At 40.9% G+C, this 22255-nt stretch overlaps 1 protein-coding gene across 1 annotated transcript; it reads left to right on the top strand.

The window, feature by feature from the left end:
- Positions 1–11260: 11260 nt before the first annotated feature.
- Positions 11261–21707, top strand: LOC144679021 (nuclear transport factor 2-like). Its single transcript, XM_078539247.1, has 4 exons — positions 11261–11383; positions 13697–13768; positions 16957–17055; positions 21134–21707. The coding sequence occupies exons 1-4, from the start codon at positions 11285–11287 to the stop codon at positions 21245–21247; spliced, it is 384 nt and encodes a 127-aa protein (XP_078395373.1). The 5' UTR covers positions 11261–11284; the 3' UTR covers positions 21248–21707.
- Positions 21708–22255: the final 548 nt, after the last annotated feature.

The raw sequence follows: 22255 nt of genomic DNA, 5'->3' as shown, positions 1-22255 counted from the left end.
GGCGGGGGGATGGGGGGCTCCCATGGCGGGGGTGTGTTGGGTGTGCAGGAGAGTACCATGGGGTTGGTCTGGGCCTTTACAATAGAAGAGGTTTTAATTCTTCTAACTTTTTCTAGGTAACTATTGGTATAACCCTGGCAGAACCATCCAAAGTTTGCAATTTACATCGCATTTTCAGATGGTTCCCAGTGCTGCGCAATTGTCTAGAGGAAGTTAGCACTTCTGGGCAACTGCTATGCAAACCCTTATGTGGGAACTTGCCAGAGTTCTTAACTAGCACATCTTTGGGGTGCTTACCCGCCAATTCCAATGCTGGGGAGTGTGGAAGTTATTGGCCTGAAGCTCTTTTTGACCGTGACTTAGAGTTGGGGAAGGGTAGGAGCTGGATAGAATCTGTAACAATACAGGGGGTGGGTTTACAGAAGTTTGAAAATGTAATGTAAATAGTTTAAGAAAATAGTTTAAGATTGTTATTTAAAAAATTGAGATTATACTTGGGGGGAGATGTAGGATAATGGGTTAATAGTTATGGTAATGGGATAGTGATGTGTACCATGATTTAACAATGATATCAGCAGTCATGTGCAAGAGGTTGAAAAGAGAAGATGGAATAGTCTGTGCAAGAGAGGTGTACTTACCCAGAAGTTTCGAATGTACTGTAGTGTGCTATGACGTGTCAGGTGATGTGTGCCAAGAGTACCAAATCCACACCGGAAACTTGGCCATGCTATCACAACGGTTTTGCAATTTGTATTTATTATGAGAAGATGTGTGCATTAAATTCAGAAGTAATGAGTCCACTAAGACCTTTTAGTGATTTAAAAAATTAACTTAAAATATTTATTAATACAAGAAAAGATTATAGTTACTTAATACTATAACAAACCCTACAATTCTTAATTAAACTAACTCCCAACTATACACCCACTTTAAGGCAACAGTCCAAAGTAAATTTTAAATTTAAAAAAACAAGACAGTTTTGGTCAGAATATTTGGGAGCTTTGTAGGCACCCTTCTAGATCTCTGCATGCTGATGCTCAGGGGCATCATTGGAAAATGCATCAGATTCCACAAATACGCCAATGACATCTTGATACTCAGTCGTTGACCATATTCAAGACAAAGGTCTGTGCATTTTTATATGTACTAAACAAGTTAAGGAATATGGAGGTAGTGCTGGAAGGTGGAGTTCAGGTAGATCAGCCATGAATTATTCAATGGGAGAACAAATTCCTGCTCCTATATCTTATGTTCTCATGCATCAAAAAAGTTAACTCAAAATTTTACTTTCAATGAACAGAAGAAATAGAACTGATCTGAAAAAGAATTTAGGAGGAATTTCCCATTAATGGATTAAATAAAGAAAGGAAACATATCATCATACAGGTGAGAATGTGGAACTCAATGTCACGTGGAGTGGTTGAAGTAGATAGTATTGACTCAGTTATGGAGAAACTTCTTTTTTTCCTTATTTATTCAGTGGATAACATTGTCATTGGCAAGACCATTGCTTATCCTTTACTGCTCTTGAGGAGGTGGTGCTGAGTCACATTATTTAACCACTGAAGTCTGTGTGGTGGAAGTAACATGATTAATTAGGTAGTGAGTTCCAGACTTTTGACCGAGTGACAATGGAACGCAATGTATTTGCAAATCCGGATGATGTGTGAGTTTGAGTAGAGCTTGGAGGTGGTGATGTTCTCATGGGCCTGCTGCCCTTATTCTTCAAGATGATAGAGGTTGTGATTTTGAGAGGCACTGTTGGAGAAGTCATGGCAAGTTGCTGCAGTACATACAACAGTACAGCTACATTGCCCCAGTGGTGCACAGAATGGATGTTTCAGATGGTAGCTGGGGTACAAATCAAGTGGGCTGCTTTGCCCTGGATGGTGTTGAACATTGTGTTGTTGCACTCATCTAGGCAAGTGGAAAGTATTCCATCATGTTCCTCACTTGTGCCATGTAGGTGATGGACAGGCTTTGGGGAGTCAGGCGGTGAGTCACTTGCTGCAGAATATCCAGCTTTTGATCGGCTCTTGTGGACACAGTATTTATGTAGTTACTCCATATAACTAAACACTGAGTAATCATCAGCAAAGATCCCCACTCCTAACTCTATGATAAAGGGAAGGTCACAGATGAAGATAGTTGGACCTAGGACACTGCCTGAGGAACTCCTGCAATGATGTCCTCCTGTCTTCCCTTAATGCATCTAAACTCCCCGACCCATATTAAAGGCCACCTCTTCACCTTGCCGTTTCAAATGGCCTTGCTATTTCTATCATGTTAATTTCCAGATAAAGCCATCTCTGATCACTTCCTTTTATCACTCTCCACTCACCTCCCCCTGCCAACTACCCACACCTCCATCCCAAACCCTACTTCCTTCTGTGTCCAACCCTGGAAAAACTCTCCCAATTCACTTACAACTCACTTTCAAAATTCTAAATGTTTAGCCTTTGGGCCTCCATTCATCATCACATTTTTGCAGCTGCTGATCTGTTGTCTGCCAAAATGACTCACTATTCCAAGATCATCCTGGAAAGATAATGCCCAGCTTCTTTTCACTACTGCAAACCACCTTCTTAAACCACTCTCCCCATCTCCTCCATCCTCACCTTCAACAAGTGTGAGGAGCTTATGGACTTCTTTGTCACTAAGATTGAGACCATATGATAAGCTGCCTCTGTCGTTTCCCTAATTACCACTGGCCTACTGGGCCAAATTTCCTCTGAGTTTCCCAAATTCCCAAGCTGTGAACTCACGTCTCTCTCTAGTTTCTCTACAATCTCCCTCCATCCCCTCTCCAAACTTACCTTGTCTATGAAACACTCCTGCTCCCTTGACCCTATTCTCAACAAATTGCTGATCACCCCAATTTCCCTTCCTGGTCCCCATGTTAGCTACTATTGTTAATGATTTTCTCTCAGATACTGTTTCCTTCCCCTTCAAATCTGTCGTTATCACACCTTTCCTCAAAAAAAACTTCAACCCTTTCATCCTTGCAAACTACTGCCCCATCTCTGACCTCCCTTTCCTCTCCTCTCTTTGAATGCTGTCACCTCACAAAGCCCTGCCCATCTTTCACAGGACTCTAATTGAATCTCTCCAATCAAGTTTCTGTCCTTATCACAGTACCAAAGTGGCTCTTATCAGAGTCAAAAATGACATCCTATATAACTGTAAATAAGGTAAATGATCCCTCCTCACCTTTGACATGGTTGACCACGCCACCCGACTCAGTTTCCTATCTTTTAAATGTTGATAGGGTTGCCAATCCTTCAGGATTCCCCTGAAGTTTTAAGGAAGTAAAGATTAATCCCCTGAACACTACTGCAAGCAACCCGTTAGAAAAATGACAAGGGCATTAAAATATTTTTTCATTTGCTTTGAACACTTTTCTTTATTCAATATACAAAAACTGGAGAGGCGGGGTAAAGGTGGTTTAACTGAGATAGATGGTTGGAGGCTGGAGTTCATGTAATGAAGCCAACAAAAACACGCCCAGCCAAAGTCAGAATCCAACATTTGGATGACTTTGGACAGGTGAGTCAAAATAGAGCCTTCGTCGGCAATAATTACTTAAGGATTTGCAAAGAGTTTAAAACATTTTTAAAAATTACAAGCACAACTGACCATCATGTCGAACAAAAGGACCGCAGATAGCCACCTCCCGGCTGGGTGGAGCTGGCAGTACCTGGGCGGAGTTCCTTCCCCGGGCTCCGGCTGCTGGGCGGAGCTGGCGGCCCCTGGGCGGAGCTCCTTCCCTGGGCTCCGGCTCCTGGGCGGAGCTGGCGGCCCCTGGGCGGGGCTCCGGCCCCTGGGCTGCTCTGCAGCGCGCAGTACGAAAGGTGCAGCGTGAGCGGTTGGAGCCGGCGCTGGTTTGAGGTTCCACAGAAGACACGAGGTCTGGTTCCCAGCTCCTTGGTAAAAGTGAGTGTCCCGCTGGCTGTTTGACAAAACCTCTGTCTTGTGCTAGGTGCATGTTTCCCCCATCTCCCGTATTATCAGCAACCCTCGAGGCCTTGTGTAAGATGCATTGCAACAAGACATGCAAATTTGGCTGCTGGCAGTTTTTCAGCATAGCTGCCTTGTGCCTTGTATTTTCTGCGTGGCGCGAATTTTAACTGGAAACAGTCATTTGAAAAGCTTTCAAACACCCGCTCAATCAAACTTGGTGCATGCGTTCAGGGGGCTTTTAAAAAATGCTTTCCACGTTTGTTTCAACCATGTGTTGTGCCCACAAAGTTCTGTTAAAGTTTTTCCGTTCCCTCACCTTTCAGGCAGATCTTTATCCGTTCTTTCAGTTGAAAGGCTTCGTGCATGAAAACCACTTTTTTTTTTGGTTATCCATATAGAGAGCATGAACCATGTGTCACTCTAGAGTGGCCATGCTACATATTTGCATGTTTAATGCGAAGTGAATCACGGTTTCAAGATTGCTGAGCTGGTGGGAATGCAGTGGCTTCCGGACAAACACCGCTGGGAAAGCTGATAGTTTGCACTCTGGTTAAGGATGGGTGCTTGCCCATTACTGAAGTGTTCAATAGCTCACTAACTGGCAGGAGGTATGCAAATTGCTTTTGTTGGATGACTTGTCCTTTGCAATTCGTGCCTCTTTCCTAGCAAACTAATGGAATATTTACGTTTTAAAACGTATGTTTTGTAAGGATATAAATGTTGAAAATACTTAAACTATTTTCGCTAGTCGTGCAATCTCTGTATGCTCTAATTTGTCTCTTCCTCCTGACCTCTCTGCTGGTTTCCAATTAAGCCTTGAGTGAAATTGCAAACCTGTCTTTCTGATCTCCTTTAATCAAGATAAATGTTCTTTTTTAAAATATGCAATATATTTCTGAGATTCTGTTTCATTTTGTGGTGGGATCTGGGAGGTTTATCTGCAATTTGCTGATTGACTGTCCTCAAAGTGAAAAATAGTTTGCATTTGAATAGATCCTTTTACAACCTCAGCACCAAAATGCTTCAAAGCCAATGACGTGTTTTTTGAAGTGCACTGGCTGTTACTATTGTAGGAAACTGGACATCTGATTTGTGCGCAGCAAGCTCCCACAATCAGCAATGTGTTAATGACCAGATAATCTGTTTTAGTGATTAGTTGTTGAGGAATAGGTCCTGGGCAGAACACGATAAATTCTCTGTTCATTCTTGAAATGGTTGCAGGATTTTTTTTACCTGCCCTGAGAGGGCAGAGGACATTTTTAAAAAAAATCTTATCCCAAAGATAGCACACCTGCCTAAAATACTTAAGTATGCATGATTTAGACATGCTAGAAAATTGACTGTTAGCTAAGAATTTCTTGTGCACTGTTCAGCCGGGACACCCAATGAATTGACCGTGTCCTGACCCCAGCCCCCCCCCCCCCCCAAGGCCTGGCCCTGCCCGGCCCCGCCCAGCCCCACCCATAAGACCTGACCCGATCCCAGTTCCCCCTCCTTTCAAGGCCTAACCCGACCCTAGTCCCACCCCCCCAGGCCTAACCCGACACCAGCCTCACCCCCCACCCCTCCCTAGGCCTGACCCGACGCCAGCCCCACTCCGAGGTCCCTCCACCCCGACCCCAGCCACCCCCTGAGTCCTGACCCGAGCTGGTCCATCCCACCCCGCGTCTCTCTGAAATCCTACCCGCTTACCTGCCTTGTCAAAGATCTTTAAAGTTGGCTGGAACTTTTTACTTACCTGGTTTATGATAACTGTGAAAAAAAAAGGGTCACAGCTTGCCCAATATCAACCCTACAGCCCTCGATGCTAGGGACGTGGTCGGAAGGTTCGGCAAGATAGAATCGGCTAGACTTAAAACTTTCGAGCGGAGCGGCAATCTGACCCAGTTGCCACTCCATCAGAAGTTACAGCCCAATAGGTCATAGTTAAAAGTTATTGTGTACTCAATGCAGAATTTGGACAGAAATGTTTTGAAAATGTATTATGAAGACATTTGTCCTGTGCGCCAGGATTGAAGTGGCAAAAGACAAGATCTGTGGCCAATAATGCATCTACATCAGCTTTACATTGATTAGAGAAAGAAAGACCTTGTATTTGCAAAGCACCTTTCACAACACAGCGCACACAAAGGACTTTACAGTTAATTAGGTACTTTAAGCACAGTTACTATTGTAATAAAAACAAAAAACTGTGGATGCTGGAAATCCAAAACAAAAATGATTACCTGGAAAAACTCAGCAGGTCTGGCAGCATCAGCGGAGAAGAAAAGAGTTGATATTTCGAGTCCTCATGAAGGGTCATGAGGACTCGAAATGTCAACTCTTTTCATCTCCGCTGATGCTGCCAGACCTGCTGAGTTTTTCCAGCTAATTCTGTTTTTGTTACTATTGTAATGTTGGGAATTGCAGAGGCTAATGTGCACACTTATCCTAAATTCAGCAAATTAATTTATGCGTTGAGGAGCTGCACTAGTTATAATGCTTTCTTTGGTTAGGGTAACTACATGGAGGCACCTTTTGTCTATACAACAACCAGCTTCTTTTGAAAATGTTATGAGCAGAACAGAAAACATGCTGAACTAAGTATTTTTATTATTGAATTCAAATTTCAACACCTGTTGTGGTGGGATTTGAACTCAAGTGATCCTGGGTTAATGGTCCAGCGATAATACCACTACAACTGAACTAGGTGGCCATTTTAAAATTATTCCTAATGGGACACTGAATCCTTGAAAATACTTAGATAAAGGCAAAAAACTGCGGATGCTGGAAATCCAAAACAAAAACAAAAATACCTGGAAAAACTCAGCAGGTCTGGCAGCATCTGTGGAGAGGAGCACAGTTAACGTTTCGAGTCTGCATGACTCTTCAACAGAACTAAGGAAAAGTAGAAAAGGGGTGAAATATAAGCTGGTTTAAGGTGGGGGGGGGGGTGTGGGACAAGAAGAGCTGGATAGAAGGCCAGTGATAGGTGGAGATAACCAAAAGATGTCACAGACAAAAGGACAAAGAGGTGTTGGTGGTGGTATTATCTAAAGGAATGTGCTAATTAAGGGTAGAAAGCAGGACGAGCAAGGTACAGAATAATATTTCGGCACAGACTAGAAGGGCCGAATGGCCTGTTTTCTGTGCTGTAGTATTCTATGGTTCTATAACCCTAGTGGGGGTGGGGTGGGGTGAAGGAATCGAAAAAGGCTGAAAGGTAGAGATAAAACAATGGATGGAAATACATTTAAAAATAATGGAAATAGGTGGGAAAAGAAAATCTATATAAATTATTGGAAAAAACAAAAAGGAGGGGGAAAATCGGAAAGGGGGTGGGGATGGAGAAGAGAGTTTATGATCTAAAATTGTTGAACTCCATATTCAGTCCGGAAGGCTGTAAAGTGCCTAGTCGGACGATGAGGTGCTGTTCCTCTAGTTTGCGTTGAGCTTCACTGGAACAATGCAGCAGGCCAAGGACGGACACGTGGGCATGAGAGCAGGGTGGAGTGTTGAAATGGCAAGCGACAAGGAGGTCTGGGTAATGCTTGTGGACAGACCGATGGTGTTTTGCAAAGTGGTCACCCAGTCTGCGTTTGGTCTCTCCAATGTAGAGGAAACCGCATTGAGAGCAACGAATGCAGTAGACTAAGTTGAGGGAAGTGCAAGTGAAATGCTGCTTCACTTGAATGAGTGTTTGGGCCCTTGGACGGTGAGGAGAGGGGAAGTAAAGGGGCTCCCAATGGGGTTTCTTCTACGTTGGAGAGACCAAACGCAGACCGGGTGACCACTTTGCAAAACACCTTCGGTCTGTCCACAAGCAGTTTTGCAAAGTGGTCACCCAGTCTGCGTTTGGTCTCTCCAACGTAGAGGAAACCGCATTGGGAGCAACGAATGCAGTAGACTAAGTTGAGGGAAGTGCAAGTGAAATGCTGCTTCACTTGAAATGAGTGTTTGGGCCCTTGGACGGTGAGGAGAGGGGAAGTAAAGGGGCTCCCAATGGGGTTTCTTCTACGTTGGAGAGACCAAACGCAGACTGGGTGACCACTTTGCAAAACACCTTCGGTCTGTCCACAAGCATTACCCAGACCTCCCTGTCGCTTGCCATTTCAACACTCCACCCTGCTCTCATGCCCACGTGTCTGTCCTTGGCCTGCTGCATTGTTCCAGTGAAGCTCAACGCAAACTAGAGGAACAGCACCTCATCTTCCGACTAGGCACTTTACAGCCTTCCGGACTGAATATTGAGTTCAACAATTTTAGATCATAAACTCTCTTCTCCATCCCCACCCCCTTTCCGATTTTCCCCCTCCTTTTTGTTTTTTCCAATAATTTATATAGATTTTCTTTTCCCACCTATTTCCATTATTTTTAAATGTATTTCCATCCATTGTTTTATCTCTACCTTTCAGCCTTTTTTGATTCCTTCACCCCACCCCACCCCCACTAGGATTATAGAACCATAGAATACTACAGTACAGAAAACAGGCCATTCAGCCCTTCTAGTCTGTGCCGAAATATTATTCTGTACCTTGCTCGTCCTGCTTTCTACCCTTAATTAGCACATTCCTTTAGATAATATCACCACCTTCAACACCTCTTTGTCCTTTTGTCTGTGACATCTTTTGGTTATCTCCACCTTTCACTGGCCCTCTATCCAGCTCTTCTTGTCCCACTCCCCCCTTAAACCAGCTTATATTTCACTCCTTTTCTACTTTTCCTTAGTTCTGTTGAAGAGTCATGCGGACTCGAAACGTTAACTGTATTCCTCTCCACAGATGCTGCCAGACCTGCTGAGTTTTTCCAGGTATTTTTGTTTTTCCTTGCACATACTTCATTGGTACATTTACTAATCACTAAACATGGTGACTGATTTGGAGTAGGTTGTTTTTGATGTGTGCAACAATAGTTAGATTCATTAGACAGCTCCTTTCGCCTTGAATTACATACAGAATAATTTCACTTGCCAGTTGAAGGCTGCATTCGGTCAGTCAGAGTTAAAATTCTTGTTAGATTACAACTTGTAATTTCCTCCTGGGCTGTCCCGCTTCATTCGTCCCTGCAATAATTACGGTGCCAGGACAGGGCCAACTTATTAAACTGACCAGGAAAGGTTTCTTGCGAGTAAAAGTACATGAGTGCACTGTTCTAAACCATGAGTGTACAAAGTACTTTGCTGTTGCCAGCAGCAGCCCAAGAGATCAATCTTCCAATCATGGAGATTCCTGGGCGATCTAGAAGGGTTGGTGACTTTAGTGGATTTATGCTGTAGAATGGATGTCTAAGTGTTACTGGAAATTGTCAATGTGGAGTTTGGATGGAGTGCTGTCTCATGTCATTCACAATTGCTGATGGCTGCGTTCGGAGCATAATTGGTGATATCTGAGGGTGCAATTTTATGCATTGTGGATAGTTCATGAGGTCTGATTAAATGGGTACTATTTCACCTTTTTTCTTATCAAGGGCCGCTCACATATAGACAAAATCAGTTGCAGGCCACACGCACAAAAAAACCAACTTTTTTTGAGAGAGAGAATCCAGAAATGTTCAATTCACTCACTGCTTTAATGCGATGGCTGAGTTTGCTTTTCCTTAATGAATCTTGTTAATATAGAAGCATGAACACTGGGCTGTGACTGCCGCTGGGGATGACCTTAAATGGTGGAGTTTGACTCGCCACCACTTTCTCTCGGACAATTGGAGATGGGCAATAAATGCTGGCCTTGGCCAGTGATGCCTGCATCTCGTGAATGAATAATAAAAAGGTGGCACAGTCTGAACCTGCTTCCCTTGCTAAACTCAGTTAGCTTCTGCGACTAGATTTCGATATGGGGTGGTCCTCCGATATGCCCTGGCGTCCTCTTTTTCGCATCCTCCAGGGAGAGTGTGGTCCTGAGGCCAGTCACCACGGTGTTACAGGAGAGTGGCAGCAAAGAGAACTGGATAAGGTTGCTTTGAAAGAGCAGAACTGGATCTGTATTGAACGCCAACTGAAATGGTTAATAAAAAGAGCACACTGTTTAACAGCAGGAATATCACAGGATGCCCCCATCAGGCAATGTGTAGCCTTGAACTGGTTTGAAAATAAAACTCTCTCGATCGGGTAAACGGCTCAGGGATTTATAAGGTGCCACTGACTCTTGGATTTTCAATTTAGAACCAGAAACACTGAATGTTAATGGCAGAACAGGACAGAAGTGTTCTCTTTATCATATTAAATAAGAATAAAATATTAATCACTTAACAGAGGCCATGTTAACACAGAGCGAGAGGGAGGGAGTGAAAGTACAATCTTATTCTACCCTGGGACAGATTTTGGCCAGGATGAGCAGAGAAGCCAGTATTCAACCATCCCAAACAATACTTAATTGCTGTGAGGAAACTTCTAACCATCCATGATGGTCACCTTATAAGAGTCTTTGATTCTGATGTGAGCAGGTTTGCTTTTAAATTAACTGAATTAACTGCAATAGTTACTTCCTTGAACTCCTGAGAGAAATTTGCTTCTCATGTGTGTGTTGCTCTGAGTTAACTATTGGTGCGCAGAGATATTCAGAAGCTTGATGTAGGCATTTTCAATAACACTGGGATAACACAGGGGGATGTAACGAACTGAAGCACATCCTGGTGCAAGTGGAGACTTTAACACCATGTTTCTGTTAAGATTCCAACAATCCTGAGACTATTCAAAGCTTTACCCGGCCATCCATCAACACACTGACGCACCCAGCTGATTTATGGTCTGTCTATCAGCCGCTGATTCCTCAACCCAGACACTGCTCTAAGTGTTAGAAAACGGCATTTGAAATATTAGAAAATGGGGCAGGAAAAATCTGTTAAGGGAAATGTATGATACACAAAAATAGTGGCTTTGAACGTGGCTCCAGTCATTAATCCCTTTCTTTATGGTTCTGTTCCTGTCCCTGTCCTTTACAGTAGCTTCTTGAAGTCTGGGCACAGGGCTTGTTTACACATTTCCCATGGTGTCGACATGGACTGAAATATTACAGATTTTAAAATATTCCAGTTAATTTAAAAAAAATCTTTTGTTAGTCCCTAATCATTTGTGTCATCTTTATTCTATGACTATTTAGGAATTGTTCTCTGATATAAGTTTTGAAATCTCATCGCAGGCCGGTTGGAAAAAGTGCAATGGGCCGCATCCGGCCCCTGGGCCCTGATTTAAATGTGTAAAACCCTTGCTGCAAGCAATCTTTAATAGATAATGTTGTATTGCCGACAGCTTAACTGGAGCATTCTGGTGAAGTTGGGTTATGTTGAAAATGATGATCTCACCAATATCTCTTTGTCAGGACTGAATCGTTCATTATTACGCATCGGAATGGCTGAACACCCATTGTGGGAGCAGATTGGTAGAGGCTTTGTGCAGCACTATTACCAACAGTTTGATGTAGACCGAACACAGCTTGGGACTCTTTATGTAAGTTTGTGCCCTTTTGCATTGTGTTAAGTTTTATATTTGTATTTGTGTTGTAGCTGTATTTTATGAGTAGTTGTATTTCTGTGTTTTAAGATAAAGGGCATTGTAGATTCTGCTTTAGTGGGCTTCCAGTATCACAGTACCTTTTGAAATTTGCTATCTGGTGAGTAGAGGTAGCATTTATCAACAGCATGACATGATAAAATATTCCTGACAAGGAAACCATGTAATGAAAAAAGGAGACTGGGACATGCTGAACCAGGCTTGAGATGTATTATATTACAGAAAGATTTCACTAGCTCCATGCCACTGCTGTATAAATTCTAAAGGCTAGCTGAACTCCCAACAATTAGGTGAATTTTGAGAGACCCAGAAACATAGAACTTTTGGTACAGGAGGGAACCATTTGGCTCACTTCGTCAATGCTCTCTCCACTGTTGAAGCACTAATCCCTTTTCCTTGTACCCTTTTATTTTACTTAGTGCATATAACTTTCCCTTTTAAATGTGATTGACTTTGTTTCAATTGTCACTTAAGGCAAAGCATTCCATGTCTCAATAAAAAGTATAAAAAAAACTCCGTATACCCTGAGGACAGGTGATGAGAGTGCATGGGATAGATGAGGAGCGCTATAGAGAGAGATTGAGGGGGAATAGTGGAATTAATAGGAGAGGCAATGCTGGACTCGGGAGGAGTGGAATGTGCAGTAGATACAAGCCCCTGCCTCCAAAACTGATTGAGTTCCTGTCCCCTAACTTAGAAGGAAGTAATCCTTCACTGTCTTAATTTCGAATGCTCCATTGAGTTCCTCCTGCTTGTCATTTTAAATGATCCGCCTGTGTCACTTCAATACACTAAGTACACAAACAATAAAGGAGATGATGACTAAAGGAAATACAAAGATTAGGAAAAAAGATTTAAATTGGGAAACCAAATGGGAACTATGAAATTAAATTACTGAGGAATATAAAAAGAGTAAAATATTTTACAGACACATAAAAAAAAAACAGGGTGGGAATAAGGTCACTGAGGAATACACAAAATAACCTCTCCGCTAATGACAATGAAACGGCGGAAATATTGATTAGTTACTTAGTATTTCCCAGGAAACTAACAAGGTGAGCATGACATTAGAAGAACAGATTTTAAAAAAAGATTAAAAAATCTTTTAAAGTAGAGAGGGGGAGATAATTGATAAACTAATCAAACTTAAATGATCAAACCCTTGGTCTGGATGGATTGCATCTGTGCATAGTAAATAAAGTTAGGGAAGAGGTAGTAGATGCGCTATTTCATAGTTATAGCCATTTATTAGAAGGGGAATAATGCCAGATGATTGGCAGACAGCTAATGTGATTCCTGTACTTAAAAAGGGAGGTAGGTTAACTGATCTATAGTTCCCTGGACTTATTCTAACAGTGGTAGGAAAGATAATGGAATCTTTGAATAATGATGTAATAGAAAAAACATTTAGAAACTGAAAATATAATAGGGTAATTGGCACAGATTTCAAAGGAGAAGGTAGTGTTTAACCAACCTTATTGATTTCTTTGACAAAGTAATAGAGTAAACATAACACATTTGGGTTTTCAAAAAGCCTTTGCAAAGGTTCCACAATGGAGACAAGAGGGCAGCCAGTATAATGGATAACCAGCTGGCTACAAAACAAAGTAGGGATTAAATATAGTTACTCAGACTGGCAAAAGATGGGAAGTGGTGTTTCACAGGTATGGTTGTTAACAATTTACATTAACGATTAGTACTGGAATCAGAAGTACAGTTCCAAAATTTGTGGACAATACCAAATTGGGAGCCATAGTTAATAAAAAGGAAGAATGAGACAAAATACAGGTCATCAATAAACTTGCAGAATGGGTGTATAACTGGCAAATTAATTATCAATGTAGATAAGTGAGGTGGTGCCTTCTGAGAGGAGGGAGGAGGCCACATACTGTTTGGATGATCATTTTGAATGGGGTAGAGGAGTGAAAGAATCTCGGGATGCAGACATACAAGTTACAATGTAGCGATGCAGGTTTTTTTTAAAACAGCAAAGCAAGCACTGGGGTTTACCTGTAGAAGGATGGAATTTAAAAAAAAGAGTAGTTGTGTTAAACTTGTATAGAACCTTTGTTAGGCCACTTGTACTGTGCACAGCTCTGGTTTCCATATTATAAAATTAACTCTGAAGGGAGGAAAAAGAACCCCAGTACCACTACAAAAATTTGAGCTGCGTGAAGATTTGTCAGCAGGTTTTAAATATCGGCTCTTCATAACATGTCATTAATTTTGAAACTCTCTTTTTGTTTCCAGAGTGACTGTTCCTGCTTAACATGGGAAGGACAACCTTTCCAGGGAAAAGCTGCAATAATGGAGAAAATAGCTGTATGTGTAATCATAGTGTTATTGAGTGTGTAATTCTTGTATTAACACACACTGATTTCCATTGTATTGTGAGTGAACCTGACCATCACAGTGTGGTATTTAGACACCTTCTGGACACTCTTATTTTAAACATTTTGCCCATGTTTTCCATCATTTTAGTTTCTATTCAAATTCACCTCTGGATTCTGAGGTACATTTTTCCTGCTTTGTTGTAATGTTGTTGATGTACTGTGAACTTGTGTTGTTCGTATAATCAAATATCTTTCGAACTGTGTTTGCTGAGTGTTTAATTCCAGTATTATAGTTTCGTTACCAGTTGGCTTTGTTTGTTTCATCCCAAGTATAGAAATAAGTCTTCCAGCCAAATCCCACTGTTTTGTTTTATCCAAATCTATTATAGTAAATTCCAGTTTGTACTTCAGATCATCAGGAATATTAGTCTATCTTATCAGAAATCCCATGGACTTCAATTGATATATATGTGCAGTAGTGAGGGAGTGCTGCTTCTTTGAAGGTGCTATCTTTTAGGAAGAAACATTAAACCTATGCCCCGTCTGCCCCCTCAGACATATGCAAAGGATCTTGGAGCATGATCTTGAAAAACAGCAGAACTCTGCCTCGTGTCTGTGTCAATGTTAATCGTTAAAAACATTTTGTTATGCTTGCTCAGATGTTGCTTCAGTTCAATGCATAGCCTCTATCTGCAAAAATGGAGTGCTAAGGCAGGAGATCTCCAAAACGTGAAGTCTCTAATAGAAAATAAAGATCCTTCTGAAAAGTTGGGCCTCTGTCACCTGGAATTTAAAATGTGACTTTTATTTCTTGGAAATGGATTCATGTAATTGCTGTTCAGGAAGGCAATCGAATGGTTGCCAATTATGGTTTTGTGGTTGAAAAGGCCTATAGATCTAGGTTAGAACCGTTTGAAGTGTGTCTCAGATTGTTAACTAGGACTTGCTGTGTGGTGGCTGAAGTCCGTGTATTCAGCTAACCTTGTTAGATCAGAATTGATGGATCTAGACCTGGATGACTCTGACAAACCATTGGAAGCTGCAAATTAAGAGTGTTCTGGAGGATCTTTGATTGTAGGTATATCACTGGATAGCCATATAGAAGGGGTTCCTAACTGCTCATTGCTTCTTTTTGAGTGATTGAAGCTCCAGGCCACAAATATTCCAAAGGTGATGCAAATCCCTTTTAAAAACATTAATATCTACTGCATTTCAGAGGTTCACCAATTTCATGGCCTTGGTGTTAATTTCAAGATGGTACAGCAATTATTCACATACTTATGAGTAGCTTGCCATGTCTTTGAAGTAACTTTTAGACTGGTAGCCAGCTAAAAGTAGCACTTCTTTGCTCTTTTGGGTAGATGTTGATCCCACAATAAGTGACAGTTGCTAAATCAGTGACTCTGCTCTCCGCTGAGTGGTCCTATCCAAATCTTTTGTGATCAGTAATATCCTTTTGTGTGGTTTAAGTCTGACCTTTTCTCTGTGGCAACTCTTGAGATGAACATGACAGTGTGATCAAAGGCTTTCTTGCCTCTGTCCAAAGCCCTAAAAAGGTTGAAGCTAGAGACCTAGTCAGTTAACCAATACACAAATAACTGACAGGAAGGAAAGGTGGCTGGCTAAAACCCCTGTCAAATTTTAAAATAGGGGAAAAAAAACTTTCATTTAATAATTCCTTTCACGACCACAAGACATCCCAAAATGCTTCACAGCCCACAAGATACTTTTTGTTGTAATGTTGTGAAAAGGGTAATCAGTCTGTTTCAGAGATAGGTAATCTGGTTATTTGGATTATTGCTATTTGTGGTTTTGGTTGGGGATTGAATGTTTGACACCATGAGAAGTCCCCTGCTTCCCAGTTGAACAGTGTCACCAGATCTTCATGTCCATCTGAGAGCAGATGGGATATCAGTTTAAATTTTCACTAAAAGACAGCACCTCCAACAGTGTGGCACTCCCTCAGAATTGCACTGAAATGCCAACCTAGATTATGTACTCAAATCATTGGGGTGTGATTTGAACTCGGGACTTTTTGACTGAAGTGAGTGTGTTGCCACTGAGTCAAGGTAGGTATAGCTACTGTGGTAAGTTTTAAAGAGCATCCTCTGGTGATGGGGTTGGAGTAATGACCTGGGAGAACTGACAACTTGTTTTTGGAGCTGCCTTCCTGAGAGGAGGTAATAGGATTCAGTTGGTATCACATGTGACTTTATTCCACTAATATAAGGTATTCTTTTGAGCTCAAATACTCTTACTCAGATTTTTGTAACATGTATATTGGGTACATTAACTTCTGAAGAAGCAACAAAAAAGGAATGGGCTGGGGTTTGTTCCTAAATGTGCAGCAGATTGTTGCTGTATATGATTTTATGGAATGGCATCAGACACGGAAATCCAACACGCATGCTTGATCAAAATCTTTATAGAAAAAATTAAGTGCAGTTTCTATGGGAACAGGTGACTGAATTTTTAAAAATCAGTAATGTATATTCTGACTTGAGAGCCTAAGTAAAGAATTCGTATCCATCATGCTGGTCTGCTTTGTAACTCGGCCTATTCAAAGTCTTTGTCAATGGTGTGTTGGGTGATACCATTAAGTAACAGTCTCAATGTCTGTTTGAGATACTTCAGAAAGAATTGGAATATTTTCGTAAGTTTTGTTTGGTGAATTCCATCTGGGATTTACTGTGTGCTTTTTAGTATGTTTGTGGCTTATCTGTGGGTGATTCCATGCATTGGCACTTCCAGGGGCTGTGTGCCTGTGACTTTCTGAATGTGTGCTTCCTGCAATGTCGCTTTACCCAGGGTGTGCCTGATTGCAGAGTAACCCAGTGATGTATATATTAGTGCATATTGGTTAAAGTGCATTTACTGATACTAAAACTATATAAGCCTAATAATGTGACGGGAATACATCAACTACTTTTCACTGGCAAACAGACCCTTCATTCAAGTCAGCCACAAGATTTTTATGCCCTGAGCACTGGGAGTATATACTGTTTTGAGAATTTCAAGTAGCTGCATTTTATTTCTTCAAGTTCTAGAAACTTACCACATCAAAATTTCTGCTCTAAATCTCCTATTGGTAATGGTTTTGTCATTGATAATTTAGACTGAATCGAAAGCATGGCGTAAAGCTTTATTTGTTGCATCTCTTTTTTTAAAACACTCCAGAGTCTACCATTCCAGAAAATTCAACATAGTATAACTGCAGAGGACCATCAGCCAGCACCGGACAGCTGTGTTCTTAGTATGGTGGTAGGACAGCTAAAGGTGGGTAGGGAATTGCTCGGGAATTGTGGGTTTCTTTCAGTGGGGAATTACCATGTTACAGTGGTGTGGCTCAGTTCAGTAACTTAACAGACATGATCTTGTCATCAGCAGCAAAAGTGGGCGTTTATAATTGAAACTATGAACAATCAGTTAAAACACTCCTTTTGCATTTTCCTTTAAGGAACGAGTTAATTTATTGTTGTCAAAGAATGAAATTAGTAATTGCATTTGTTTTTTTAAACTGTTAAGGGGCAGTGGAACTATGGTTGGCTATCAAGCCTTACAGGCCTGGTCCACCATTCAATTAGATCATGGCTAATCTGTATCTTAAATCAGTTTACCCACCTTGTTCCATAATCCTTAGTTATTATCCTAATCTCGGTTTTAAAATTTTCAGTTACCAACCACAATAACTTTTTAGGGCAGAGTTTCCACATTTCCACTAGCATATTGCTGAAAAAAAGAGACATGTTGTCAAAGCTTTTCGTCTTGCCCTCATCAGGACAGGTATGCAAGAATGCCAGTTTTAAAGGGAACAATAATTAATACTTTAATTGTGAGTAAGAATTAAAGTGCTTACTTAATTCTTAAGTAAGTGAGAAGAGAGTGCTGATTAGTTAGCAAGTGGACTGATTGGTGGAGGTTTTGCCATGGAGAATGCAGTGAGAAAAGTTAACTGCCAAGCTTTTGTTTAAATTCAGACTAGGCAGGCTGACTCTGGTCATGGCATTGCCATGGGGAATGAACCAGAGAATGGCTGTCCCCCAAGCTTTTGTTTAGTTGGAAAAGGTGCAATGATGGACATGCTGCTTCTTGTGTCTGCAAAAGACAGGGCCCTGTGTGTGAATAAATGCAACTTCTAACATGTGTAAGTAAGCCACACTGAGAGCCTGACTGATAATCTTAAATTGGTTGTCAGTGTAATTCTTGGCACAATCAGGATTGTTTGGCAAGTGCTGTCCAGTTGTGGAATCACATCTAATATTGAAAACCTCATAAATAGTGCCTGAGCCATTTGCTCACTCTGCAAGCTTGATGCCAAAATAGGCCGCATCATAGCCAACCTGTGGGATAATGGCTAACCTGTTCAGAACATTTTTTTTATTAAAGGGATGTGGGCTTCGCTGTCTAGGCCGGCATTTGTTCCCCATCCCTAGTTGCCCTTGAGAAGGTGGTGGTGAACTGCCACCTTGAACCGCTGCAGTCCATGTGGTGCAGGTACACCCACAGTGCTGTTAGGGAGGGAGTTCCAGGATTTTGACCCAGTGACTGTGAAGGAATGGTGATATATTTCCAAGTCAGGGTGGTGAGTGGCTTGGCGAAGAACTTCCACTTGGTGGTATTCCCATGTATCTTCCTTATTGCCCTTCTATATGGTAGTGGTCATGGGTTTGGAAGGTGTGTCTAAGGAGCCTTGGTGTGTTTCTGAAGTGCATCTTGTAGATGGCACACACTGCTGCTACTGTGCGTTGGTGATGGAGGGAGTGAATATTTGTGTTGGTGTGATGCCAGGTATGCAGGCTGTACGTCCCAATGACTGGCAGGTAGTATCAAACAGCATGTCCCGTCGGCTGTTTGACTGTACCAAGCAGCCCATGCTTGCAAAAGATAGTGTCCAGCATTAGATGTGATTCTGCAATTGGACAGCATTTCCTAAACAATCTTGATTGTGCTAAGAATTACACTGGCAACCAGTTTAAGATTCGGTCAGGCTCACAGTGTGGCTCAGTTATGTGTGCTATAGTCACACACAGGGCCCTGTCCTTTGCAGACAGGCACATGTCCATGCATTGCACCTTATTCAACTAAACAAAAGCTTGGGGAACAGCTATTCCTTGGTTCATTCACCATGGTAATACCTTGACCAATCAGAATCAATTTACCTGATTTGAATTTAAGCAAAAGCTTGGCAGTTAACTGCCCTCGGTGCATTTTCCACGGCAATGCCTCTACCAATCAGAGCCCACTTGTCAACCAATCGGCACCCATTTTCTTGTGCACTATAAATTGTTCCCCTTGAGATTGGTATTCTTGCATATCTATCCTGATGAGTGCAAGATGAAAAGCTTTGGCAGGATGTCTCTTTTTTCAGCAATACTAAAGTTCTGTATTTTCACTAACATTTCTGTGAAGTCCTTCTTGACTTCTTTGAACTGCCCGGTTCTAATTAAGGTTCTACCCCCCTTTTTTCTGGACTTCCGCCAACTAGAGAAAATGTAGTTTTCCAGTGTAAACCCAACAAAATCCTTTCATTTTAAACGCCTCAATTATATAATTCCTTAATCTTTTCTGCTCAAGTACAAGCTTAACTTATGCAGCCTGTCCTCTTATCATAGATCTAGTATTATTATGGTGAATCTACAGTGCAACCCCTCCAAAACCAGTGAATGTTTGGTACTTTAAAAGCATTGTTTAACAAATTTTCAAAATGTGATGTGACTGATTCCCACTGTGGGGAAATTAAAATGTCAGTTGCTGAAGCAATTCCTAACTGAGTGAGTGTTAATTCGGTGACTGAATAGCTGAATTATTTGGTTGAGTATCTGTTCAACATGGCTTTTGCCAAAATGCTTAAAATATTTGGTTTGGTGCTGCCTTTGGTGTGAAACTGCTGATTGGGAGCACTTCTGCCAGCGGCTAAATGACATGACCCCTAGCTACAATTGAGCTTTAAGCCATTATTGAACTGGTCATGCTAGTAATTTAATCAACTGAGCAACAATCAATTGAGTGGTAAACATTAAGGGCTTGCTGCACTGCTCAACTGTATAATTTAATTATCTCGGAAATACAAAATGCCAGAGCTTGAATGTTTAAATAGTTACAAGTACAAAGCTGGCCCAAAATGGCCAAGAAATGTAAAAATAATTTAACAATTCACCAGAAGATTGATGCAAATTTTTAAACTTGAATTGTAATTTATCCATTGTTTCTGAATTCCAAATTGAGGTTGATTACACAAAGTAATTTCATGAATTTTACCATTGAATTAGATTTGTGTATTTGTTGGTGTACCTTGATTCCCTATATGAAAGGTGTTATAAATGCAAATCATTGTTGGCTGCAGTTAGTGGTGAAATTTGTGCACCCTTTTTTAAATGTGGAAAAGGGCTCCACAAAGTAAACTCTTTTATGGTCAGTCCAGTTTATTGGAGAATGTATTTTAATATACATTCTGCCCTTGATTCACTTTTTCTGGCAAAAAAAAAATACTCATTTGAATTAGCAACTTTGAATTAAGAGGAATAGACAATTTTGTTATGAAGTAAGTGTTTTAATAATTTAGTGAATTATCTTAAGTAGATTCTTCAAACTACTCCCTCCTTTGATATTATTCTGAACATGCCACAATCAGTTTTTTGGGATGTATGCTCCCTGGTTCATAAGCAGAGTATGCACTTAAATTTGTTAATAAGAATTTTAATCTGATTCTTGGAATGAATTGTCAGTTTATAGTGACAGTAACTTGCACATGTTGCTTTTGATAGTGTCCTAGGTTTGAATCCAGTGCAGATCGATTATGTCGGTCTTATTGTCCTTCACCTGCTAATAAAATGTCAACTGCCGTCCAAAAATGGAAAGCTTTACATTGAAATGGAGAGTATTTTTATTTTCATGCCACTCAGGAAATTTATTTTTTATTACACATTGCATATTCATTCTGCAGTTTCGAAGAAAAAATGAATTCATGGTATTGTATTTCATGGCCACAAAGCACCCCAAAGTACCTTTATAATCTTTTAAGCATGAATTAAAGGAGAGCTATTGGACAGACATCGGGGAGAGCTTTTCTGCTTTTCAAATAATGCCATGGGATCTTTTACATCCACCTGAGAGGGGTGATGGGGCCTCTGCTTAACGTCTCATCCAAAAGACAGCACCCCATTACAGTGCAGTTCCCCCCTCCCCCTCGCAGCGCTTGGATTTGGTGCTCTGGAGTAGGTCTTAAACTTACAACTATCTGACTTTGAGGCTAGCTGTTATTAAATACATTTTTAAAAAAAATAGTGACCTAGTTAAGAGTTTTTTGTTCCAGTACGTAACCTTGACTGATTCAAATCTTTTGTGTCTCCCATAGGTGGATGATGACCCTGTGATGGGTTTTCATCAGTTATTTCTTCTGAAAAATGATAATGACAAGTGGATCTGCACAAATGACATGTTCAGATTGGCTCTACATAACTTTTGCTAGACCTGCTTTATAGACCTGGTCGTACTTTAATCAGCCACTTCTTTTTAGTCTGAAATTGTAGTGAAGCAGTGTATTCACAAGGGCACTGTTGTGGTACAGGACCAACGTAATGAACTGAATTACTTAATGAAAATGATTGCAGTATTTGCCTGTTAAGATTTTCAATCTGTTCAGCATTCAAAGGTCAGATGCAAGATCACAGTGTTTAGTCAACCAGTGACTGAAAATGAAAGTGCTTGAAGTTATCTGTAAATGGTTTCCTTAAGTGCCTCTTTTTGTTCATGAAACATTTGAACATATTTGAAAACTCCTGATAGGACCTTTTGTTAATGAAGGGTATTTTACAAAAGGTCACTGATCAATTCAGAAGCTTATCATCCATACTTGTCAGGTTCTTGTAAAATGTCCACAGAAGACACTTGTTTACAGCATGTGATTTTTGAATAAAAGTAACATGAGTAAATGCTTCTATTGGGATCTATAAATATTTACACAAGCAACTCAGTTGGAAGTGATGACACCAAGCTGTAACCAGTGCAGTTTTGGAAAGGCCTGTTTGATTGCTAGCTATAAATTATCATTTGACTACAGTAATTGAGGAACTAAGATGAAGGGTCAAAACTATTTTTAAAGATGATACAACTGGTAGAAAGTAATATAAAAGGTCTGGTGAATCAGGAGTTAGCATAGTAACACTGACTAGCAGTATTGGTTTTTAAATTGGAGAAAAGTGAGAGACTGATGGAGAGGGAGGTTGCAGACTAAAGTTGAGGGTTATCACTTGCTCACTGAACAGGGAATGATGGAAGTGCAGACTGAGCTTGGGGATCCTTGAATTACTGAATGACAACATGAACCATCACACTACAGTTAGATTTGAGAAGATAGCCATGAATAGCTTTGGCAGAGATTGTTATGATGACACTTGAAATGATGTCCAAGACAAGTGTATAATATAGGCAACATGAGCACTGGAATAGCCATATCTAAGAACAATACAGACAACTA

Source organism: Cetorhinus maximus, chromosome 3 (genome assembly GCF_964194155.1).
Source record: "Cetorhinus maximus chromosome 3, sCetMax3.hap1.1, whole genome shotgun sequence".
Classification (NCBI taxonomy): Eukaryota; Metazoa; Chordata; class Chondrichthyes; order Lamniformes; family Cetorhinidae; genus Cetorhinus; species Cetorhinus maximus.
Note: the sequence above shows the minus strand (reverse complement) of the source record. Positions and strands in the feature narration are given on the sequence as shown.

Bases quoted from the DNA above. Each gene is read 5' to 3' on its own strand.
- LOC144679021 (XM_078539247.1), top strand. From the start codon at position 11,285: ATGGCTGAACACCCATTGTGGGAGCAGATTGGTAGAGGCTTTGTGCAG. The intron at 11,384-13,696 runs GTAAGTTTGTGC...TTTTGTTTCCAG, and splicing joins CACAGCTTGGGACTCTTTAT to AGTGACTGTTCCTGCTTAAC. The intron at 17,056-21,133 runs GTGGGTAGGGAA...TGTCTCCCATAG, and splicing joins TGGTGGTAGGACAGCTAAAG to GTGGATGATGACCCTGTGAT.